Here is a 27,125-nt window from a genome sequence, read left to right as displayed (position 1 = left end):
TCCATATGTCACTGTTGGAAAAATAGCTGCATCCATAATCCCCAACTTTGTTCCTGTGGAGGATAGATCCATCCTTCCAGATTTTAAACAAGTCTTTAGCTGTTGTTTTAGCCATTCCTAATCTTCTTCTGAACATCAGTTCTTCACATTAATAATGGATCCCAGGTACTTGAACTTGTAAACTTCCTCAATTCTTTCTCCATTAAGGTGTAGAAGAAACTTCTGAAAAAATATATATTCACAAGATTCAACAAAAACAGCCTTAAAGAGAGATTGATAACCAGATTGTGCTGCTAATTAGAGTTGGAACGTGACAACGAAGATGTAGGGCATTTATTGGAAGCTGTGGAAGAACTAAAATGAAGATCTTATAGTTCTTCATTTTAGAGGTCTTCTTCCACACAGAGTTGCAGTAGAAGAAAAAGAGAAAAAAGAGAAAAGAAGAAGAAGAGAAAAAAAATCAGAGAGGAAAGCAGTCCCCAAAAGAGTATGCAGTGAAAAAATTGGTAGAGACATCTATTAATAAGGCATTTTTTATTTATTTTTATTTATTATTATTTTTTTTTTTTTTTGAGGATATGGATCCCAGTCAGTGGAGAGATTTAGTAAAGTAGACAGAATGATGCAAGCTGCAATTGCTTGTACAGAGAAATTTGAGTAGAAAAGATAAGTAAACCTATGCAGGTAATCAAGTTAAATGTAATTAAAATTTTTTAAACAAACCACTCTTTCGGTCGCCTTATTTTCTGGAGATCTAGACCTTTCACAAGGGTCTAGATCTGCTTCCTCAGAACGCTTTTGTTTTATTTCTTGAATTTGAAGAATTTATTGATTACCTAACCTCCCTTGTCTCCTCTGATGAATTGTCTTGTTAATAGAGCAGCAGTTCTGAAGAATTACTCTTGCTTCATGCACTTCCATTCTGATTATTTTACTTTTATGTGCACAGAAACAGTGTATATTTGTTAATTGAAAGGGGGATGGTAAATCCCGTTCTGTTTTATAGCCAGGTCCGAAACTCGGATCGATATTCATAGAGTTTCGTGCCGAAAAAAGTATCGGCAGGCCCAAGTGTAAATGATCACTTGGGTTTTCGGCTTATTATCTTAGTGTATATTTGTGTTTCATTATTTATTACAGTACAATATATACATTAATATTATGTGCATTGTATTATTTTAGTAAAAACAGAGTAAAATGAATTAAAAAATATAACAAAACAGACCTACACATTAGCATTCAGATATAACACATTTTGCCTTTCAGGCAAGTTAATTGTTAAATATCCTTATGGTTCATATAGTAATCTTTAGCATATGATGGGGTTGTCAGAATGGAACTCCTCTCATAAGTTGAAGACTGACTGTATATGTATGCAAGATACTTGCTTAAATTTGGTTATCACAGTGCAGAAAAATCCATATGAAAACAGAGCATTAAGATTCTGGAAAATAGTAATTTAGGATAATATTTAAAGTATTAAAAATGTATTTATTTATTTATTCAAATTTATCATCATCATCATCATCATCAAATTCCTGCCATGTACCCTCAAGGGGTGTACAGGATATGACAGTACTACATGAAAAAATTACATCATTACTAACTTCCTATCTACAATTTTCCTCCAAATCAGTCTGTTACTTGTCAAGACTCCAACATTATCAGATCTTATATTTCTATCGTCTAAGGCACTTTGTACAGTATCAATCCACCTATATCTTGGTCTTCCTCTGGGTCGTTTTCCTGCCAACCTGGCAGAGAACACTTGTTTTGCTAATCTTTCCTCTCCCATTCTATTTAAGTGACCATACCATCTGAGATTAGCTCTGCTAACGCATTCCTGGATGCTGACAATGTCAAGTTCTTTCCTAATATCCTCATTTTTAATATGATATTGCCATTGATGCCATCTGTTCACGCCTCTAATCTTTCTCAGGACTCTCATATCTGCGGTCTCTAGTCTTTGGTCAAGTGTTTTACTTCTGACCCAGCTCTCAGATCCATAAGTTAAAATTGGTTTGAACACAGTCTTGTATACAGCTAATTTAGTGTTCCGACTAATTTCTTTCTTATTCCATATGAATTTATTCAATTGACTTCCCACGATACCAGCTTTGCTGATTCTGTTGTCTATTTCTATATTTAATTTACCATCTTCACTAAAAATTGTGCCTAAGTAGCTGAAATGTTTTACTTGTTCCACAGGTTTTCCATTCACAACACAGTTGACATTTTCAATGATTCTGCCTATTTTCATTGTCTTTGTCTTTTTATTGCTGACCTTCATACCATATCTATTACAACAGCTATTCAATTTAGTCAGAGAATCTTGCAGACTTGTAGCGGATTTATTTAGAAGTATAACATCATCCGCATAAAGCAAAGAGCTGACATTAACATCTCCAATTTTGATATCAGGTTTAATACCACATTCCTTCATAATGTGATCCATATAGATAATGAATAACAGAGGGGATAACGTACATCCTTGTCTCACACCAGATTTAACATTAAACCATCTTCCTGTACTTCCTTCAATTCTAACTGCAGACTCACAACTCAAATAAAGACTAAGTATTGCTTGATATAATGCCCCATTGACACCATATAACTGCAGCGTATTGAATAGCTTCTCTCTTGGCACCTTGTCATATGCCTTTTCCAAATCGACAAAACTTAAATACAGATCTTTGTTATATTCCCATGCTTTCTCGACTATTTGTCGTAAAGTGAAGATCTGATCCTGACAGCCTCTATTTGGCCTGAATCCAGCTTGTTCTTCACCAAGCTTTTCTTCCACAATTCTTCTCAACCGTTTCTCAAGTATACTTGCATAGATCTTGCCAGGAACACTCGGTAGGGAAATACCTCTGTAATTCTCACATTCAGTTTTATTTCCCTTTTTATATATGGGTACTATGAGAGCTCTACTCCAATCATCGGGAATTCGTCCCTCTGTCCAGGCTTTCTGAACTATGCAGTGCAGCCACTGTAAGACTCTTATACCACCATACTTCAGCATTTCTGGTCGAATATCATCTACTCCTGCTGCCTTTCCACATTTCAAGCCTTTGATGGCTTTTTCTACTTCAAGTATGGATATGTATTCCTGACTGCATGCCTGGTCAGTGTTTTTTATCACTGTGCTGTCATCACTGCTTGTTTCATTTAGCAGTTTTTCAGAGTAATTACCCCATACTTCAAGGATATCTTTTTCTCCTGTTTTCATTTCACCTTTATCATCTCTAATTCCTTTTACAGCACTCTTTCCTCCATTCCTAAGCTTCTTCAACAACCTCCAGAATATTTTGCCACCTTCTTGATATTTATTTTCTATATTCTTGCCAAAGTCCTCCCATGACTTTTGTTTAGCTAGTTTTACACACTGTTTAGCTTACATTTGTCTCTGTATTCTGTAAGAGTAAAAGCTGACTTATTTGCCAGGAACTTTTGATATGCTTTCTTCTTTTCCTTCACTGCCTCTTTAACTTCCTGTGTCCACCAGGGAGTTCTGATTTTTTTATCTTTGCACACAACCTCACCACATGCCTCTCTGGCAGAATCAATCAATGTTTCCTTTAGAGTTTGCCACTGAATCTCCAAGGTTTGATTCCTGTTCTCAAACTCTTTCATTTTCTTTTCAATAATATTTCTGTATTTTAGTCTACAGTTTACATCTGAGAGCTGCTCAACTTTTATTCGCTTTAAAACTTTCTTACATGTTATTCTTTTCAATATGAAACTCAATTTTATCCTGCTCAAGACTAAATAGTGATCACTTCCAATTTCAAATCCTCTGTACACTCTGGTGTCCTGCACCAGGGAGAAAACATCACTATCAACAATAACATAGTCAATGAGACTTTTCTTATTCCTAGCCTCTTCTCTCCATGTGAATTTGTGCACATTTTTATGTTGGAACATGGTGTTAGTAATAACCAGTCCATGTCCTGAGCAGAAATCCAACAGATATTTGCCATTATTATTAGCTTTGCTCTTTTCTCCAAATTTTCCCAAAATATTTTTGTATGTCTCACAATCATTTCCTACTCTACTATTTAGATCCCCAACAAGGACCAACTTTTCCTTTTTCATTGTGTCAGTTGCTTTTTCTAAAGCCTCAAAAAATTCCTCCACTTCTACCTTAGTAGAACCTTCTGTGGGACCATAGGCACAAATAAGTCTCATTGTCCAGTTCCCCATTCTCATATTTGCCCACATTACTCTACTTGAGACTGACTGCCATTCAAGAAGATTAGCCTCGTATTTTGTGTTGAATACTATGGCTACTCCTTCTTTTCCTTGATTGTTATTGCCTGAATATAACATTTTGTATTTATTGCTCAGAAAGATCTCACCAGTTTTGGTCTTTTTTGTTTCAGTCACCCCTATTATGTCGATCTGGTACTTATCTAATTCCTCAGCTAGCTCCATTTCTTTGCCATTCAGGCTTCTTACGTTGATAGTACCAATCTTTAACTCTGGTGATGTTGAGTTGGGGTTTGTTTTCAGATTTGTTCCAGTAGCTGACTTTTCGCTGTTCGCCCTGGTTCCCTGGCGAAAACAACGGGGGCCTTGTTTAACCGGGCGACGCCCCAGCCGGCATGAAATTTTGTCATGTTGTACCATCATTTTTTATTTTGGTTTAACCAATAAGAATACAATTTGGTCGGCTAAATCCCAAATTGCCAGCCCATCCTCGTTCGTTCAGTATCAAAGTAGATACCCAACAGGGTGCACCACGAGAAGGTGAGGATTGGACATTAGGTCAGAAGCCCTGGTCGGTTCTCCGCATTCCTTTAAAGGCTATGTGGAGGTCTCCTCTCAGTTATACAGCTTTGACCCTTAAGCACCCCTTCAAATTTATTGTTCTTAAAAAAGGAATTGGTTGTTCTATCCTTAATCAAACACACCCAGATTGGTGCATTTTGAGGAGGGATAGATGGGCATGTAGTATTTTATCTTTCTTATAGTTGTTGTTGCCATTGGCTAAATTAAAAAAATAGTAGTTGAATTCTGTGGCAAGAATTGTCATTTGAACCATATTATATTAGTCCCATTTCATATTAGATTTTCATTGTATGACAAATAGTTGAGAACTTGTGGGCATATAGATCTGTACTTCAGTTTTGTAGATCTGGAAAAGGCATGTGATAAGGCATCAAGAGAGATGCTGTTCCAAATACTACAATTATATGTTATAAATGGGATGTTGAAATTTATTTGTTATATGGAAGGTGGGGAGAGAACATGGAGGCATTCATGGAAGTTAAGTTTTGTTCATGGTTGAGAAAGGGATAAGGGTTAGGTTTTTCTCAGAGCCATTTGCCTCTTGAAGTAGTAAATTAGTTCATCTAGTGTAAACGAGAAGGTAAGATAGCTGGTTTATGTGATGTATGGCCTCGTTTGATGAGTCATTAACTTCCTGGAGGTCTCAGATTACAATAATGATGATGATAATAATAATATGTTGAGCAATTCATTGTCTGTATTTTTTATAAATCAGCAGTTAGAATTGAAGGGAGACACAGGAAGATTGATGTAAAATCAGTAAAATAGAGTGCACATTATACCCTGTGGTTATTCATGTATACAGATCATGTTGTGAAGGAAAGTGGTATTAAACTTGATATCAGAATTGAAGATAAATTTTGTTCTTTTCTTTATTCACATTATACTCTTAATCCAGCATCCTTAAAACACTAACTCATTGAGCTACAGAACTCTATTTTTGCTACACAATTTTAGCCAGTAGATATAACCCATATAAAATAGATAATGCTACGTGCCCTTTCCTAAACATATAAGGCCAAAGCACAATTATTTTTCCTTATATCCGGGTATGTCTGAAAGGTAGCCAACATATCATGTAAATATAACTTCCACACTTAAAACTAGAAATGTTGTCATCTATTCATTAAAGGACCAACCATCCTCTTTAATATTCAGGAATGTATAGTCTGTGTCTGTAATTTGACCTATTATTAACAGGAAAATTCTTAACCATTCACCTGGGAGAACCAAAAAAAAATTTGTTTTTAAAAATGTATTAGTTACCTTCATTGTGGCTAACAATCAGGACTGGAAGATCATACTTTTGACATGCCTTTGCCACATTACCAGACAGAAGTAATCAGCAGTGCTTTATAAAAGTTCTTAGGTTGGAGAGAGTGTTTTGGAATCAGTAAAGCAGTGATGAAACACCCCTCTAACCTCAATAAGTATGGTTGCATTAATTTACCCTAACTTTGGGACATGCTGTCAGTTCCAGCTTGACAAATATAAACTATAAACAGAAGTAATCAGCAGTGCTTTATAAAAGTTGTTAGGTTAGATAGTGTTTTGGAATCAGCAGCAGTGATGAAACACACTCTAAGTGTGTTTTTTCCAACTCAACAAATATAAGATACAAACAAATAAAAATTGCATCCTCATTTTATCTAACATGAGAGGATGCTAGTTTAGATGTCATGTCAACAATTTTAACAAATTATTTTGTCTTCTAGGACACTTTTAATTGCATCAATCCACCTAGGTCTTGGTCTTCCTCTGAGTATTTTTCTTGCCATCTTGGCATCAACTTTTTTCTTTTGTCCATTACAATTCATCTTTTAGAAAATGTTTCATATTAATCCTTAAATGTTGCTTTTAGTGTTCTTTCTACAAGCTATATTATACAGTCTATATTATATGGTACAGTGCTAAATGTTATCCTCAGTAAGCATAATCATCAGTTTCCTGTATGTATATGTACCCTCAAAGATGGTACTGGATTCTATGACAGATATACATGATTAAGCTTCCATTGTTATTGATGTCATGTCAAAAATTTTAACAAATTATTTTGTCTTCTAGGGCACTTTTAATTGCATCAGTCCACCTAGATCTTGGTCTTCCTCTGAGTATTTTTCTTGCCAGCTTGGCATCAAATGCCTGTTTTGTTAACCTTTCCTCTCCTGTTTTGTTTAAGTGATTGTATCATCATCTTAGATTAGCTCTTCTCACTTCTTGGATGCTAATGGCATCGAGTTCATTCCTAATATCTTCATTTTTAAAACTGTTCTGCCAATGATACCATCTGTTGTTGTTGTCTCCAGTCTTTGATTCACTTTTATTTCTGACATAACTCTCAGATCCATCAGTTAAAATTGGTTTGACACTGTCTTGTATATTGCTAATTAAGAAATTATTTCTAATTTCTTATTCCATATAAATTTATTCAAATGACTCTACACCATAGCTTTGCTTATCTGATGTCTATTTCTATATTTAATTTGCACCTTCACTAAAAAGTGTTTATTTATAGCCAAAATGTTTTACTTGTTCTATAGGTTCTCTATTCAGGATGCAGATCATGTTTTCAATGTTCCTGCCAATTTTTAATAGTGTCTTTTTATTGCTGATTTTCTTACCAAATTTATCACAGCATTTATTCAATTTAATTAAAGAATCCTGAAGACTTGTACTGGATTTATTTAAGAAAACATTGGCATAAAGCAGAGAGCTCAGTTTGATAGTCATTTTCATAATGCAATCCATTTCATAAGTTTATTTCTTCAATATTTCAGAAGTTTATAAACTTCTGAAAAATGTTATCAACTGATGATATTTGGAAGTGTAGAGAGGACAAGGGACATCTGTGAAAGCTAAGTTTATGTGTGGTTAAGGAAGTGGGTGAACACTATGCTTTTCTCTCACAGAGCAGTAGGTGAATGGAACAATCTGCAAGTTGATAATAATAAAGATGAAATGCTTCCAAGAAGCATTTCATCTTTGACACCATATTAATTGACACCTATCTGAAGATTATCATGTATATTTAGTGACATTCACAAATCAGTGTTGACTATACTGATTTTAAATAAAGTGAGGTGTGACAAATAATGCAAGTTCAGCTGTGAGGAAAGGTTGATTAGAACAGAGATTGATGGTTCTGTTATTTAGACTTTTTATGTATCTTAGCCAGATGGAATGGCAATATCAAAAGATAGGAAGGATCCACACAGGTACTGTCTGTTTTAAATGTTGTCCTTCCAAGTGATATAATTAGCATGAATGGCAAACTTGATCAGTAATGTCAGATGGGGAAAACATTTTTTACTTAATGATTAGGAGTCAAGAAGATATTGTGGAATAGAGAGGCGATCTCAAAACACCAACCTTGGTGTCAGTATTGCTTAACGTATTTTGAATCAAAGATTTGAAATGGGTAATTTGTTTATTTTTTAAAGATGCATGGCTATTAAAGGGCATTAAAGATTTTGATAATTGTTTGGATAAGTTGAAGGTGGGATTGTTAGTAGCCATTGCTGTGGGTCAAATTTATGTTTATGAATTTTATGTAATCTGGATATTTGGGAAAGAAAACTAGGGATCTAAATGGCAGAGTAGGAAATGATTCTTCTTCTCTTCCATCTAAGTTGAGTCTTTTCTTGAGCAGGATCTTCCAGTCATTTCTATTCCTTGCTGTTCAAAATAGTTCCTTATATGTTCTGCATCCCGAGATGTTCTTTATTAATTTCAGCCAGGTAATTCTTGGTCTTCCAGGTCTTCTTTTTTCAGTTGGAAAAGTATTGATTAGGACGTTAGGAAGTCTGTCTGCATCCATATGTACAGTGTGGCCAAACCATCTCAGTTGTTGTTTTCTGATTCTTTCTATTATTCTCTTTTTATACAATAATTCTTGTCTGACTGTGCTATTTGTTTTCTTTTCTATCCAACTTGTTCTATTTATTTTTCTTAAGCATTTCATTTCCAATGCCAGCAGTTTTTTCTCCTCTCTTTTCTTAACTATCCATGCTTCTGCTCCATAGATGACTGTTGGTATAATTATTGATTCATATAATTTGATTTTGGCTTGCTTAGATATCTTGTTTGTTTTCCAGATTTTCTGTAATTTTCCCATGGTGGTCCATCCTATTGCTATTCTGTGTTTGATTGTTTTGAGTTCATCTATTGTTTCTGTTAGTTTTGATCCAAGATATATGAAGTTGTCTACTTGTTCTATTTGTTCTCCATTTAGGGTGGCTGAGATGGTAGTTCTGTTCCTCCCTATTTTCATCACTTTTGTCTTTTATTTGAAGCATGTGCAGATTGGTTACCATATATGCTAACCAATTTGATTTTCCTACATGTTTAGTAATCTTCTTTGTTATACTCTTGTTTATAAAGAAATCTACTCCTGTATTTGACATCATCTGGTCCTTTCCAATAAAACACATTTCTGATTTTACACCCTCAGTCCAAAAAGAAACCGAACTCTTGATAGAAAATAAAACAGGCCAATTATAATTACTGTATTTTTCGGACCATAAGACGCACCATTTTACATAGAAAAATTGCTGAAAATTGGGGTGCGTCTTATGGTCCGAAGGTAACATTAAAAAATGAATCTTTACACTGTACCAAAGCTGTTAGCGAAGTTCAATTACTGGCGCAATATCTTAATAAAATAAGAACGCCACTGAAGGTAGGTACAGTGCCGGATTTACGTATAAGCTAAAAAGGCTACAGCTTAGGGCCTCACAATCTGCTGGGGTCTCAAATAAAAAAACAAAAAGACGAGCTGATGTAATTTAAAACAGTAGGGGGGCCTCTGGGTTTTGTATAGCTTAGGGCCTCAGCAATTCTAAATCCGGCCCTGGGTAGGTACCTAAGTTATCTCACTGCATGTGGGTGAATCACCAATTTAGAGTGTCAATAGTCATTAGTGTGCAAACATATGTGCTTTTGTACGGTTCATTTGAATTATTTTTTATAAGTCATTAAAAAAATTTTATCTTAAAATTAAAAAAAATGAGTGTAAAACAAAAAAGACTTTCATATAACATGAGTTATAAATTAAATGTGATAAATTATGCAAAACAATATGGAAAAAGAGCAGCAGAAAGACATTTTGGTCCACCACCAACAAAAAAAAAATGGTTTGTGAGTGGAGAAAACAAGAGGAACAATTAAAATTGCTATGTAAACACAAGAAAACATTCCGTTCACACCTAGAAACATGGCCAGAATTAGAAGTACAAATGAAAAATTGGGTAACATCAAAACTTGGGAATATCTGTTTCTACGAAAACGATAATTTTTGAATTGAAACAATGGGCAACTGTTTATGGAATTTTAGATTTTTCCGGATCACCGTCTTGGTGCTTTAGATTTATGAAAAGACACGGGTTATGCGTGCATGCAAAAACCACTCTAGCCCAAAGAATGCTGCTGGCTATGAAGCTAATATTATAGAATTCCATAGATTTGTCATATCAGCGAGAAGGAAATTTAACTTTGAGCTTAATCAAATTGCGAACATGGATGAAGTGCCTCTAACTTTTGATGTTCCTTCAAATCGGACAGTAGATTCAAAAGGCACCAAATCAATAGTGATCAAAACAACAGATCACGACAAAACTCACTACACTGTAGTTTTAGCTTGCTGTGCGGATGGAACAAAAAGTGCCCCTATGTTAATTTTCAAGAGAAAAACGTTACAGAGAGATGAAATTCCTCATGGCATTATTATCCACATTCAAGATAAAGGCTGGTGGACGAAACAGGAATGCAATTATTGATACAAAAGATATGGGCGCATAAAACAAAAGATTCAGAGCGCATAAAACAGAATCAACCAAGAAGCTTCTAAAAGAAATGAATACAGAATTAGCTATCATTCCTGGAGGCCTTACAAGTCAATTACAACCCTTATATGGATCTATTAATAAACCATTAAAAAAAATTTTATGCGGGAAGAGTGGAACAAATGGATAGCAAAGCCAAATCATGATGTTACAGCAACAGGACGTATGAAACAGCCAACAATTTCAGAAGTATGTACCTGGGTGAAAAATTCATGAGATGCTGTGAAAGAAGAGACGATTATAAAGTCATTTAAGAAATGTGGGATAAGTAATGCGATGGATGGTACCGAAGATGACTCAGTTTTTGAAGGGAGTGACAACAATAGTTCAGATGAAAGTAATACGAACGGTGACATTAACAAGACATGTGATAGTACCGAGAGTGAACTGAATATTGCTAATACAAATGATTGTAACAATAAATAAAAATTAAGTAAGAATTTTAAATATCTTTATATAATAAAATATTTTTTTTCTAAAAATCATCTCATTAATTTGGGATGCATCTTATCGTCTGAAAAATACAGTATTTAAATCATTTATTTCAATCAATATACTCTCCCTCAGCTTCGATACAACATTTGGCATGGTCCATTAATTCGTTAAATGAGTTTTTTTATATCGGTTTTTGGGATACTGTTGAGGGTTGTGGTTATTGTCGCTTGAACATTTTCAGTGGTGTCGTATCGGTTCCTTTCATCAGCAAATGAAGTGGGGAGAGAAAGAAGTCACAGGGTGCTAAATCAGGTGAATACGGTGATTGATCCAACACATAAACTTGGCTTTTGCTCAAAAACTGTCTCACAATCTTCGAATGATGAGATGGTGCATTATCGTGCAAAAGTGACAAGCTGCCTGCATCACGATATTCTTGCCATATGCAATGAATTCTCACTATCAGTTGCTTCAAAACTTCGAGATAAAACTCACCATTGACTGTTTGGCCAGGCAGAATGAATTCTTTGTGGATAATGCCTTTGGAATCATAGAAACAAATCAGTATTGTCTTTACTTTTGACTTCTCCAAGCAACTTTTTTTTGGATGCCCCTCTTCTAGTGGTCTCCACTCAGCACTCTGGCACTTTGTTTCGGACTCATACTCAAAACACATTTCATCACCAGTAACGATCATTTCAAGGAAGTTTGAGTCCTTACAAGCGGTTTTAATGAGGTCCTTGCAGTGTTCAATTCTATACATTTTTTGGTCGTTGGTCAACTGTGGGGAACAAATTGCGAATTCAATTTATGAAGGCCAAAACTTTCGATCAAATTGTTGTGCGCAGTTGATTTTGGAATCCCCAATTCATCTTCAATCAATCGCATGGATGATTTCAGGTTTTTTTTGATGAAATCAAGCACTTTTTGGATGTTAACTTCGCTCAGTAGCTTTTGTCGTCCTCAAAGCGTCTCGCGACCACTTTGAAATCAATTAAACCACTCGTAAACTTGAATACTGGATAAGCATTCATCACCGTATGCTTTTTGAAGCATTTGATGCATTTCGGTAAAACTTTTACCAAGTTTAACACAAAAGTCAATCACAGCTCTCTGTTTGAAACTCAGTTTCCAACCATTCGTCAAAACATACTGTCACTCTTGGCACTATAACTCTGCTTCTAATGAAACAAATGTCATAAACAGTTGACACAACACTAATGAAGGTTGCTGCTTTCGACAACAAAAAGATACAACAGGTGGTGCCACTAGTTTCTTCTATTTTCGAAAAGTTCAATATCTTTTTGGACAGAGGGTGTAGTGTTATTCATTCTTCTGATTTTCTTTGCACTTCACTTAGTTCTATTATGTTCCATTTCATTTTGTTTATTTTGTATTCCAGTTCCTCTTCCTTTTCATTATCTGCTAATGTTTTTACGTGGTATGTAGCAATCATGAAATTAGCTTTCTTGCACTTGCTTTTATTATTTTGCTTCGGAGTAGTATGTTCAGTCTGATAGTTCCATTTCTCTGGGAATTGTAAGGCCCAGTGATGCCAGATACTGTGGGCTCATTTCTCTTTGTAGCATATTCATGGTTTTAATGGGGTGAGGTGGGGTCAGGTTGTCTTTTCTACCAAGATGACAAATTGGCTTAGGAGATATTTTGCAGTAGCCCATCTAATTAGAACTGTGGAACACCTTCATGGATATTAATGTTCTTGCTATCCAAAAGGATAGGTAACCTGTCTCTTTTCCTAACCAGCGTACACTGCTCTCCCTCAGAATATGTCCAAGTGACCATGATGCCTGCACCCCAACAGGTGTCAGATGCTGTTGGGATGCTGCTTATCTGGAGTATCATCATGCCTAGTCAGAATGTTTTAACAAAGTTATAAATTTAAAAAAAAAAAACATCAGCTAATGCCTTTTTGATCTCGTATAAGGAGTAGGTGAGGTATTTTAGCCCTATCTAACCTTTGGAGATTGAGTGGGCAATTCAGTCTCCACTGATAGCCAATCAGAGATAGCTGGCCCAAGGCTATCACTAATTAATCGGTACGCAGCGAAGAATTTGGCTAATAAGTGCTGCCATCTCGTGGTCCCTAATACAATATTTTAATGTCTGAAAATAATGTGGGTTCGACGCAGATTTTCTTGAGTTTACGGGAGAAAAAACCTGCTTGCCCATTCCAGAGATTGACTAACTTGGGAACCAGTTGAGAAAGGCTTAGAAAATATTCCTCTAGTCGGCGACTAGACTCAAACTTAAGTCTTTCTTCGTGCTGTCAAGCGTTGTAGAGTGCAGATGCCACTTTTACTGAGCTACATAGGCTACCGTTATAAATATTATTATTCTACGTGCACCTGCATGGAGTCTGAAGACTCATCGTGGGAGACTCAAAAATCCACAATCTATCATACCTTTCATGGAACCCATTTACAGACACAGCATTCACAGCTGACTCTGGCAACTCATTCACAATTCAAGCAAAAAAAAAAAAAATCTAGTCCTCGCATTCTTACCAACTATACCTTTATTCAACTTCCAGGGATGACCTCTTATTCTGCTCACTCTAACCAAGTGCTGAAACATTTCCCATACATCAATTCTATGAAAATCCATTAAGTAAAATGTTTCTATCATATCCCCTCTCTTTCTCCTGTCAACCAACTTCTGCAATTACACATACCCTCACTCTATCCTCACAGGGGACTTTCCACAGACCACTCACCTCTGAATCTTATGGTTATAGGTTAATTTGTTCCAGTGAGTCCTCGCTTACAGCAGAACTAAACCATACACCTCCACCACTTCCTCATCCCCAAGAAGCCTAGGAGACCAGACCTGAGCACAGTAATCCGAATGTTGATGATCATGACCTTATAAAGTGGAATAACTTCCTTATCTCTGCTTGTTAGTGTGTTCTTCCATAGCCAAAGTAATCCTATGAGCTACTTTAGCAACCTTAGCAGTATGTCCCTCCAACCTTTAACTTTCTGTCTACTAGCACCCCTAAATCTCTAGCTTCATCTATTTTGTGGAGTACAGTTCCGTCAGTGTGGTACACAGCTTATAATCAATTTATCCAATGTGTAACTTTACATTTCTCCACATTAAACTGATACCCATTATCTTTTGCCCATACTGACAGCCTATTTAAATTGTCCTGCAAGCCCTCTACATCGTCTTGATTGGCTATTACTCTACCTAATTTTACATCATCAGCAAATAACTGAATATTTCCTTTCAGGTTATTTCCTATATCATTTATGCATAAATTAAACAGCAATGGTCCCAGCACTAAACCTTGTGGCACACCACTAGTCACACCTGCTTTCGCCTCGATTCTGCCCCTCCATATACTACTTTTTAATATCTGTCCAGCGGCCACCCTCTTATCCAGTTAACCAGCATTCATATCCATCCCCATTTGTTCTAATTTGAATAACAGAATTTCATGCAGTATTTTGTCAAATGCCTTTGACAAAGTACCACATGAGAATACCACACAGCAGAATCATCTTGTAGCCATTTCCTTTATCCAACTTGGCTGTTACTCTATTATTAAAACTGAGTAAATTGCTAAGGCATGGCTGACCCTTCACAAAGCCATGTTGTCCCATATATATTATCATATTCTTATCCACCCATTCTTAAATTCCATTTTTAACCAATTTATCCAGTAGTTTTACCACCATGCCTTAGATACTGATTTGTCTATAATTTGCTGTTGCAGTCTTTCAACCCTCCTTTTATGCAAGGGAATTATTTTGTCCTCTTACCACTTGCTTGGAATTCTTCCAGAGCTGAGACTTAAAGAGCTTGGTCAGAGGCATTGCCATTCCCTTGCACATTCTTGCAAAACCTAAGCTGATATTCCATCTTATCCCACAGTTGTATTTACATCAAGAATTTTTAGTGTCCTAAGAACCTCCAATACATCCACCTCTGTTCCCACATCAATCTGTTTTGCATATGTTACAGCAGTAACCTCTTGGATGGTGCTTACGCAGTAATTCAACTATTTTATCTATGTCTGTCTCGTTGTCACCATTAGCACTCGTTAAGTTTATTCTTCCATAGTTATTCTTTCTCTTACTTGCCACATAAAAGAACTCTTTGGGATTTCCTTTGGCCTGCTTGACTAGATTCTTCTCGTGATCTGATTTTGCCTTCCTTGCCATGCTTATCACATTTCTTGCCTGCGCCCTGTACTATTCATAAGTTTGCTGGTCACCTTTCTCCTTATACTCTCCACAGAGAGTTTTGATGAACTCTCTGGATACCGGAAAGTTCATCAAAAAGGCAATTAATCGAAAGACAATTTATCGAAAAGGCAATTAATCAAATGAACAATTCGTCAAAAATGCAATTCATAGAAAAAAACAATTCACCGAAAATTTTTTAACTTTTTGAAAATGTTATGATAAAAGTAAACCATTTAGAACAAATACTGAACCGTGCAGAGTGAGAAAGCAATGCTACTTTAATAAGGAATAATTATAGAACAATATGGTTTCTTATTGTCTTTCTTGTCCGATGTTTCATATCTGTTCATGGGACTGATTTGCCTGTTTCCGGGTGGAAAAGCCCAGCCTTACACAGGCTCCATTATTATTGTTGCTGCTAGTAGTAACATGCAACTTCAGTATAGCAATTATTATGGGATGAAATTTATTCATCCATAATAATTCAAATAGAATTATTATGGAATGAATAAAAGTTTCAAATAGCGAATCTGAATCAGATTAACTTTTACAAGAAAATGTTGAACCATTCCAGTTTTCAGTTCAGCTATATTCGGGGAAACAAAGAAACAATGTGTCCAAATTATGTATTACAATAACTCTCTGACTTAGCTGAATTAGTAGAAGTTGTCGGTACAAGAAGCTGTCTGCACAGTTCAATTTTTGTTCTAAATGGATCACTTTTATCATAACATTTTCAAAAAAAAGTTTCGAAATGATATTAGCAATTCTGCTTTGGCTGGATCAATTAAATTTTAGTTAAAATTTTCGGCGAATTGTTTTTTTGATGAATTGCATTTTCGGCAAATTGTTCATTCAATGAATTGTCTTTCGATTAACTGTTTTTTCAATGAATTTTCATGGAACCCTCTCCAGCAATATCTTCTTCTGCAGTTCATGCGTAATGATATTATTCTTCCATCTAACTCCTACCTAAATAATCCTCCTTACCTTAGGTATACTTGCAATTAAATATTGCTTCTAGATGCCCCTTAACTAACATCCTTCCCTTGCAGTGTTTTATGCCATGGCATAGATTCAAGCTTCCTCCTGCCAAATCACCTATCTTGTAGTTCCACATATTCCCCTTCTTGACAGAATATTCATCATGCTTTACAATCTCTCAAGTCAAGACTGCATGGTCACTTTTGCCAATCAGTTGCAGGGTGTCCACCTTGGTTATGGATAGTTCCTCTGATCCTATGACCAGTTACGATACTCTTACACCCCCAGTCCCCTCCATTACATGCTGCCTGAAGTAATTCTCTTGGTAGGTGTATAAATTTTATTTCCTTGATGCCATGTGATCTTTCTTCCTTCCAATCTATATTTCTAGTTGAAGTTTCCAATAATAATCACTCAACCTGCACTCATTGTACTAATTTGCTGATGCATGTCTTCCAGATCATTCATGGAATCCCACCTATACCATCAACCAGCTGTATATTTTGTCTTACTGGTCTTGATCTCACACCAGACTGCTTCAAATGAACAGCCACCCTCCCACCTGTCTCCTATTATTTTTGGCTACAATTCATCCACTGTCATCAGCAGTATTCCTTCTCCTATCCTATCTTCCCTAAAAATACTAAACCCTTCACATTCTATACCTGTGACTACATCATCTGCTGTTAGCCAAGTCTAATTAATCCTAATTTTTGGCAAGGTTAATAAATAAATATAAATTAATAAATAAAAATGATCATGTAAGTTATTCCATTATTATTTATTTATCATTATAGCAAGTGCACAACCTTTCGTGGGTGGAAAATTAATATTTGTTATTGCTGAATTTTGCAGAAAATGAATGTTCTAATTTCTCATCTTGTTGAGTGTTTTCCAAATATTAAATATTTACATCTTTTAATCAAATTGATAGGTCATCCTAGAGGTTGGTAATAGAAGAAACAATATAGTCACAGGTTTGAATCCATACACACTGTATAAATTTGGTGTAAGATGTCGTTCAAATTATGTTAATTCTGATGACATGTGGAGTCCATTTCATAATATCACTGTAAGGACAGACCCTGATAGTAAGTATTTTATGGTTTCTATGTTCTCTTAAATGCATATCCAGATGTTTTTTAAGCTGTAATGTAATGTAATAACATGTTTAAATGACAGTAATATTTTCTGTTTTTGTTTTTAATCAGTGCACATGGATGGTTTATCATGTGATTACAAAAAATAAATAAACAAATATGATTAAATGTATTAACAGTTACTTTTATTACATGACACTAGCAATTGTGATGTACATGTTGCAAACTTATTACATTCACAAGGTACATATGCATTTCTTTTGAATAAGTAAACAAGAAATACTTGCTTGTGCAAAATATCTAATTCTCTGTTTCTCAAAGCATGATCTGTGGCATACTGGTCTTTGGAAAATATATTTATCAGAAAATATAAAAATTCAAATATGACATATTAGCTGTGAATAGAGACAATCAAGCTGTAAACAAAAAATTAAAAAAAAAATTAAATGACATGTGAACCTACTGTTTTATGTTTAATTATATATGTGCATATACAGATACGCACTACGTTCAGGCCTGTTAACCTAACTGATATTCATAAAAATAGTGAGTATTTTTAATGTCATTGCAATTTCTACTTATTTAATTCATAACAAACATGCATGCAATCTTTTTGGGGTTAGAGCCATGCAATATGTATAGGTCATTCCCAACTTTAAGAGTTAATTCATTTCTAATGTGAGCTCATAAGGCAAAAATTTAAAGTGGGAATTTATTTCCCATTGAAATGTGCTCATATGATACTGTCATTAATATATACACACATACACATTTTTTTTCTAGGCATTCATAGTTAATCTACCAGAAATTGCTTAATTTCATTGCATAGGCTGTGAATAAAACTTCTGTAATGCCATTGAGTGAACTGAAAAATTTTCACCATTATAAGCAGGAAATGCCAATTTAGAATATATTAGAAGGAAAAGGTTTTGTTTTTAATCCTAATGAATGCAGCAGATAGTTCCTGAAAGAAATTTTACTTCAAGAATTCTTTCATTTCACTTCTGCTGACTTCAAATGTTTAAATCCCATTTTCTCTTTCTCCTTTATCCTGTTGTTTTTCTGCCAACCATAATGACATTCTCTCTCTCTCTCTCTCTCAAAAGCATTATGGATCTCCATCTGTGTCTGTCTTATGCTCTCTTGCTCTCTGCATAGTTCAGGTCAATCCGATCCTTTGTTTTTTGAATGCTGTGTGTTGCTATTTTCCTTTCTTTCCCTCACCTTCAATTTTTCACTCTAATAAATCTTTTTGAAGACTTTTCATACCTCACATTATCATACTTTTTTTTGTATGCTCTTTATTAGTTCCAATTTAGTACCTATAATATCTCCAAACCTTCTTAATTTCTCTTCTTCTGAATCGTTGAGATCTTCAATGCTTTTCTGTACATCCACATCTCAAAAGCATCAATTCTTCTACAGTCTTCTTTGTTTATTGTCCATGTTTCTGCTCCATAGAGAAAACTAGGCCAAATAAACATTTAATAATTCTTAATCTAGTTTTTTTGCAATTTCACTTGATGTTAATATATTCTTCATTCTGTTAAAGGTTGATTTTGCAATTTCTGTTCTAAGATCTCCTGTTTTCTCTCTTGCATTTTCCATCCTCTGTAATTAAGTGTCTTAAATAAGTGTAGGGCTTCTGACCTAATGTCCAATCCTCACCTTCTCGTGGTGCACCCTGTTGGGTATCTACTTGGATACTGAACAAACGAGGATGGACTGGCAATTTGGGATTTAGCCAACCAAATTGTATTCTTATTGGTTAAACCAAAATAAAAAATGATGGTACAACATGACAAAATTTCATGTTGGCTGGGACGGCGCCTGGTTAAACAAGGCCCCCGTTGTTTTCTCCAGGGAACCAGAGCGAACAGTGAAAAGTCAGCTACTGAAACAAATCTGCAAACACACCCCAACTCAACATCACCAGAGCTAAAGATGGCTTCTTATGTTGATAGTACCGATGATGGTACTATCAACATAAGAAGTGGGTAGAGTTAGCTGAGGAATTAGATAAGTACCAGATCGACATAATAGGGGCGACTGAAACAAAAAAGACCAAAACTGGTGAGATCTTTCTGAGCAATAAATACAAAATATTATATTCAGGAAATGACAATCAAGGAAAAGGAGGAGTAGCCATAGTATTCAACACAAAATACGAGGCTAATCTTCTTGAATGGCAGGCAGTCTCAAGTAGAGTAATGTGGGCAAATATGAGAATGGGGAGCTGGACAATAAGACTTATTTGTGCCTATGGTCCCACAGAAGGTTCTACTAAGGTAGAAGTGGAGGAATATTTTGAGGCTTTAAAGAAAGCAACTGACAGCAACAATTTGTGCACATTTTTATGTTGGGGATCCTAAATAGCAGAGCAGGAAATGATTGTCAGACATAAAAAATATTTTGGGAAAATTAGGAGAAAAGAGCAAAGCTAATAATAATGGCAAATATCTGTTGGATTTCTGCTCAGGACATGGACTGGTTATTACTAACACCATGTTCCAACATAAAAATGTGCACAAATTCAGATGGAGAGAAGATGCAAGGAATAAGAAAAGTCTCATTGACTATGTTATTATTCATAGTGATGTTTTCTCCATGGTGCAGGACACCAGAGTGTACAGAGGATTTGAAATTGGAAGTGATCACTATTTAGTCTTGAGCAGGATAAAATTGAATTTCATATTGAAAAGAATAACATGTAAGAAAGTTTTAAAGTGAATAAAAGTTGAGCAGCTCTCAGATGTGAACTGTAGACTAAAATACACAAAGATTATTGAAGAAAAAATGAAAGAGTTTGAGAACAGGAATCAAACCTTGGAGAATCAGTGGCAAGCCTTGAAGAAAGCCTGATTGATTAAGCCAGAGAGGCATGTGGTGAAGTTGTCTGCAAGGATAGAAAAATTAGAACTCCATGGTGGACACAGGAAGTTAAAGAGGCAGTGAAGGAAAAGAAGAAAGCATATCAAAAGTTCCTGGCAAATAAGTCAGCTTGTGCTCTTTGAGAATACAGAGACAAATGCAAGAAAGCTAAACTCTGTGTAAAACTAGCTAAACAAATGTCATCGGAGGATTTGGCAAGAATATAGAAAATAAATATCAAGAAGATGGCAAAATATTGTGGAGGTTGTTGAAGAAGCTTAGGAATGGAGGAAAGAGTGCTGTAAAAAAGAGTTAGAGATGATAAATTTGACATGAAAATGGAAGAAAAAGATATTCTTGAAGTATGGAGTAATTACTTTGAAAAACTGCTAAATGAAACAAGCAGTGATAACAGCACAGTGGTAAAAAACACTGACCAGGCATGCAGTCAGGAATACATATCCATACTTGAAGTAGAAAAAGCCATCAAAGGCTTAAAATGTGGAAAGGCAGCAAGAGTAGATGATATTTGACCAGAAATGCTGAAGTATACTGGTATAAAAGCTTACAGTGGCTGCACTGCATAGTTCAGAAAGCCTGGACAGAGGGACGAATTCCCGATGATTGGAGTAGAGCTCTCATAGTACCCATATATAAAAAGGGAAATAAAACTGAATGTGAGAATTACAGATGTATTTCCCTACTGAGTGTTCCTGGCAAGATCTATGCAAGTATACTTGAGAAACGGTTGAGAAGAATTGTGGAAGAAAAGCTGGATTCAGGCCAAATAGAGGCTGTCAGGATCAGATCTTCACTTTACGACAAATAGTTGAGAAAGCATGGAAATATAACAAAGATCTGTATTTAAGTTTTGTCGATCTGGGAAAGGCATGTGACAAGATGCCAAGAGAGAAGCTATTCAATACGCTATAGTTATATGGTGTCAATGGGGCATTATATCAATCAATACTCAGTCTTTATTTGAGTTGTAAGTCAGCAATTAGAATTGAAGGAAGTACAAGAAGATGGTTTAATGTTAAATCTGGTGTGAGACAAAGATGTACATTATCCCCTCTGTTATTCATTATCTATATAGATCACATTATGAAGGAAAGTGGTATTAAATATGATATCAAAATTGGAGATGTTAATGTCAGCTCTTTGCTTTATGCGGATGATGTTATACTTCTAAATAAATCCGCTACAGGTCTGCAAGATTCCCTGACTAAATTGAATAACTGTTGTAATAGATATGGTATCAAGGTCAGCAATAAAAAGACAAAGACAATGAAAATAGGCAGAATCATTGAAAATGGCAACTGTGTTGTGAATGGAGAACCTATGGAACAAGTAAAACATTTCAGCTACTTAGGCATGATTTTTAGTGAAGATGGTAAATTAAATATAGAAATAGACAACAGAATCAGCAAAGCTGGTATGGTGTGAAGTCAATTGAATAAATTCATATGGAATAAGAGAGAAATTAGTCGGAACACTAAATTAGCTGTATACAAGACAGTGTTCAAACCAGTTTTAACTTATGGATCTGAGAGCCGGGTCAGAAGTAAAACACTTGACCAAAGTCTAGAGACCTCAGATATGAGAGTCCTGAGAAAGATTAGAGGCGTGAACAGATGGCATCAATGGCAATATCATATTAAAAACGAGGATATTAGGAAAGAACTTGACATTGTCAGCATCCAGGAATCTTAGCAGAACTAATCTCAGGAGGTATGGTCACTTAAATAGAATGGGAGAGGAAAGATTAGCAAAACAAGTGTTCTTTGCCAGGTTGGCAGGAAAACGACCCAGAGGAAGACCAAGATATAGGTGGATTGATACGGTACAAAGTGCCTTAGACGATAGAAATATAAGATCTGATAATGTTGGGGTCTTGACAAGTAACAGACTGATTTGGAGGAAAATTGTAGATAGGAAGTTAGTAATGATGTAATTTTTAAATGTAGTACTATCATATCCTGTACACTCCTTGAGGGTACATGGCAGGAATTTGATGATGATTTTTATTCCCTCCAGTTCTTCCATACTTTAAAAAAATTCTTCAATATTGAAAAGAAGAGAAAAAAAACACTCATTCCTGCCTTTTTTTTTGTTTCAAAGTTTCTGACAGTTCATTGCTGATTTTTATGTTTGCAGTTTCGTTCCAATATATGTAGAATATCAGTCTTATGTCATTCCTGTCTGTTCTTTTCTTTATTAATGTTTCTATTAATGTCTTATGTTGAATGCTATCAATTGCTTTATTATAATTATAATATAGAGATAAACATCTTTCTACATTTTTCTCTGGTATCATCCTGATATTTAAGATACCCTCTCATGGTCCTCTGTTTCTCATAAATCCACTTTGAACATCCTTTATTTCATTTGCTGTTTTTGATTTTATTCTTCTTATTCAACCCTTCTTTTCTTAACTTCATCGGCATAAACTCCTAACAAATCGATTTGCTGGTTATTTAAACAAATTCTAAACAAAATGCCTGATTGCTTTTTGCAAAACACATATTTTCATAGGGAAAAAAAAATGTTTCTGCCAATTACAAAGACAGTAAGAAATTAATAAAGAATCCAATTAATTATCTCAAAAAAAATGGCATTTCACTTATAATGCAACTGTTTATTTTCATGTTCTTTTTTATTTTAACATTTCTCCGCATAGAATTTACATAATAAGAATATTTTATTATAACTTCTCGTAGTAACCAGTTATTTATTTTTAAAAATTTTTATTTTAGTATTAATCTGCAAAAAAAGTTATTCTTGCAAATTCACGTCATTCTATAGTTGAATGAATAGACATTTTTCTTCTTTGAAGAAGAAAAATGTCTATATCTGATGAGGAAGAATTTCAGACTGCAAAAATGTCATACATAAACATACTAAATGGATGGTCGGAGTGCAGTACACCTTCAAAAAGGTGTACTGCACAAAATTACCAATGTAATAGTTCATTGTGATAGTTAATAGTTAGCTGGGATAGAAGATGTTTGAGAATTCTTTACCATTCTTTATGTAAAGTTTTTCTGACATGAAAATAACTAGCATTTAATAGCAAAATAATTTCATAGTATGAGGATGAAAATTTTTCTGCAGTAATTGTAATGCATCACTTAGTTTCACTTTTCACTAATGTCTGTCGATATCTGAACTAATTCACCATACCAGCCAGCCATGATGTGTTTCAGCATCAGTCAAAACATGGATGAAAAGTATACCATTTAAATACCTTTTAGAACATAAAGGTTAGTTTGTTACAGTTAATAAGCTAATGGCTTTATAATTGCTTTTAAGAGATTAACAGTAGAGTACTGTAATTGCATGATAAGAGGAAGTACACTGCTCATATTTTGATCCTTGAAAATTGCCAAGATGGTTTGTATATTTCATCCACTTGGGCCAATAGGAAGGTTAAATTTCTCAAACTCACTAAGGAGTTCCTGAGTTTTCTGCTTTTCCACACAACCACCATATGCTTTCCTAGCCAATCAATGTTCTCCTCCAAGTTTCCCACAGTCTCCCAGGGTGAGTTTTTTTTTTTTCTTTTTTTTTTCAAACCCTAATTTTTGTTGTATATTATCTGAAATCTAAAATTCTTTTTTAAACTTTCTTAGGTACTTCTTTTCAGTATGATATTGAAATATGATATATGTGGTGATCACTTCCTATTCATATCTCCTGTATACTCTTGTGTCAAGAACTATCACAAAGATATCACTTTCAGTAATAACATAGTTGACTAAACTTCTTATTTATTGTTCTTCTCTCCACGTGAATTTGTGCACATGTTTCTGTTGGAACATGGTGTTTAGTAATGACTTATCCATGTCATGGACAGGAATCAATCTCCAAATTTTCTAAAACATTCTGTATGTCTGGTATTCTAAATATTCAACAGGGACCAACTTATTCTTTAGCAGCTGCCTTCTCTAATGAATCAAGCTTCTTCCACTTCTTCCTTAGTAGAATCTTCTTTAGTGCCATAGGCACCAAAATTAGTCTAATTTTCCAATATTCATTTTCATGTTTGTTCCATATCACTATGTGATATTGCCTACTATTCAAAAAGATAATCTTCATGTTTAATGTTGATAAGCTACCCCTTCATTTCGATGATCATTATTGCTTGAGCATAACACCTGTTATTTGATATTGAAAAAATTTCACCTGTTTTAGTGAATTTTTTGTTTTAATAATACCAATTATGTCAACACAGTATTTCTGTAATTCTGCCGGTTCTGTTTTTTTTTCTCCCCTACTTCTTGCTATTAGTGCTTATCTTCAATTCTGCTAGTGTTGAGTTGGAGTTTGTTCCAGTAGCTGACTTCACTATTCACCCTAGTTCCTGATAAAAGTGGTGGAAGCTTTGTTTAACCTAGCAATGCCTCAGCTGGCATGAAATTTCACATGTTGTACCATTTTATTTTGGTTTCAACCAGTAAGATACCAGTTGTTTGGCTAAATTCCCAATTGCTAGCCGACCTGCATTCGTATGATCTCCAGATAGTTACCAGTGGGATGTACCATAAGAACATGACATTTCAAATAGTTCAGATTATTTAGTTATTATTGAAATTATTGAAATTGTGATCTTAATGTATGTAAGAATAAATTAAATCAGATTGATGATAACATAAATGAAAAATGTCTGTGATATCATTTCACTTCATCTATATAAATTCTATGTTTCACTTGAATCTGTTCTTGCAGAACCTGCCAGAAAAATGTATTAATAGTTCTGTTTTAGTGAACTCATATTTTCATTTTTGTTATCATTCTGATTTAGTTTGTAATTATGAGCCAGACAGTTTAGTGATGTCTTCATCAATATGTATAAATAGCCTTATGGCAAAATACTTACATGTTTGTTTAATTCCAGAGCCATATGTTGTTCCACAAGTAACCAGAGAGGCTATTGAAGTGCAAAATTTGCAGGGACACAGAAATATTAAAATTTTTTGGAAGGTAATACTCTACTGAAAATTATAGTATATTAAGTAGTAGTTGTAATAGCAGTAGATATAGCCAAATTCATGAAAATCTATAGTTCAATTGTGAGGACTTGCAACATTTGTCCTTCAGTTGGAAAGACCTGGCTTCCAATCTTAGGATGTAAGGGGGCTTTACATAGTGCTTTTCAATTGAACATGAGTTAGCTGGTTTCAAATGGGGTTAACATTTTTTTTTTTTCCCTGACACCATGGGTATTTGCTCCTGAAAGCAGGCAGACCAATCTAACAAACATGTATATCTGTATGCAATTATGCCTTAAAGGATGCAGCAAAGGAATGGCAATCAGGTTACATTAAATGTCTGTACACTCTAACCAGGGAACTCAAGCCATCCTAAGATGATCAAAAAGAATATTTGTATGAACACACTTAAAAATTCAAAGAATATATTTCATCATATGTAATGATTTTTCACAAAATGTAGCTGATAAGCATTGAATTAATATGATAAGTAATGAGCAGTTATATATTTGTAATCAGTAAAATAATCTTTTTAACACGTGTGTTTTGTTTCCCTAATTTAATTAATATGAATGCTGATCACAGTGTAACCTTAAAAGAAAGAGCAGTTATATAGTTATGGTTATTTCTGATGTAGTAGTGGTTGTATCATACTTATTGAGAAATTTAGGTGCTTTGTAGTTCTTATTTATTACAAAGTTGGCACATATTCTGATTACAATGACCATCAAATTACATCAAAAAATGCAATGAACAACATACCTCATAATTTAAGTTGTTCTTGTTATGTTAGACAAATTTAGTTTTTCAAAATGTGCACTTTTCATTTTACCTGTTTCAGGACCTAGTTAATTTTTACTTTGAACATAAATTTATTCACTTAGATTAATTTAAAATTTGTAAGAATAGCCTCTGATATATTTGATAATAATGCTTTCTTTATCTGAACTGTTTCTGAAATGTCTCAAATTTATTACCTAATATGCTTCTAATACACTGGATTTTTTTATATATATCGATCTCTAACTTTTAATTTTTGTTGGCATAGTATTATTTTCCACAAAGCATTTGCTAGCCAAATGCTTGCAGATTATTTGTTTCCAGCTTTCTGCATCTGTGAACAAGTGACATCATCATTCAAACATATGACTGCAGCATAATCAATGTAAAACAGTATATCAAAGGGGGGTGGGAGAGTCATATGTCTGAATCTTTTCCACCACATAGTTGCATTTATCTTCATGCTTTTTTGTTAAATTTTTTAAATGCATTTAATTTGGAATTCAAAATATTTAACTCAAAGTTCAGATACTGCCTAATTTATTTTTGATTAATTTTAAACTATAATAATCTCCTTTGAATTTTCTCATCAAATTACCTTTCTTTGTGGAAGATTTTTATCCATTGTGAATATCTCACACTTTGTTGATGTGATGAGATGATTGGAAACATTGTCCATATTGATTTAGTGAATGTGACCAGACCCTTCCTAGGGGATATTATAAAAATGCTCCCAAAAACAGTGCATGCAACTATCATTACCCATTCATTTTCACCTGGCATTCATCATAATTTTCTGACATGTACCTTCACAGAGTATAGATACTATATTAATTCCACATGTTTATATCACTAGTTTTCTATCAACAGTTTTCGTCTAAACCGATTTGTTACTTATCCTTTATTTGATATGGTTAGCATGTATATTTCTGTCTTCCGAGATGCTTCTAACTTCTTTGTTCTTTTCCTTACCATTTTTTCTTCTGTGACCTGTACATTCTGAAACACTGATATTTATCAGCTCTGTTGATACTGGTTAGCCTTCTTATTGTACTGTATATCAGCTAAATAAAATTTTTCCATGTAATTTTATTCAGTTGAATCCCTACCATATACCAC

At 34.5% G+C, this 27,125-nt stretch overlaps 1 protein-coding gene across 3 annotated transcripts in view; it reads left to right on the top strand.

Annotated features, from left to right (window-relative positions):
- LOC150096729 (uncharacterized) overlaps positions 1-27,125 on the top strand; it is a 357,894-nt gene that overhangs the window by 197,430 nt on the left and 133,339 nt on the right. For all 3 annotated transcript variants that reach the window (XM_090408396.1, XM_090408397.1, XM_090408395.1), the window contains exons 7-8: positions 17,199-17,355; positions 25,133-25,218. In XM_090408396.1, the coding sequence (XP_090264522.1) occupies positions 17,199-17,355; positions 25,133-25,218 (243 nt within the window). The remainder of the gene's footprint in view (positions 1-17,198; positions 17,356-25,132; positions 25,219-27,125) is intronic.

Source organism: Typopeltis vanoorti, chromosome 18 (genome assembly GCF_054136105.1).
Source record: "Typopeltis vanoorti isolate ZY-2024b chromosome 18, IOZ_Tvanoo_1.0, whole genome shotgun sequence".
Classification (NCBI taxonomy): domain Eukaryota; kingdom Metazoa; phylum Arthropoda; class Arachnida; order Uropygi; family Thelyphonidae; genus Typopeltis; species Typopeltis vanoorti.
This window is presented reverse-complemented; position numbering and strand designations above follow the sequence as displayed.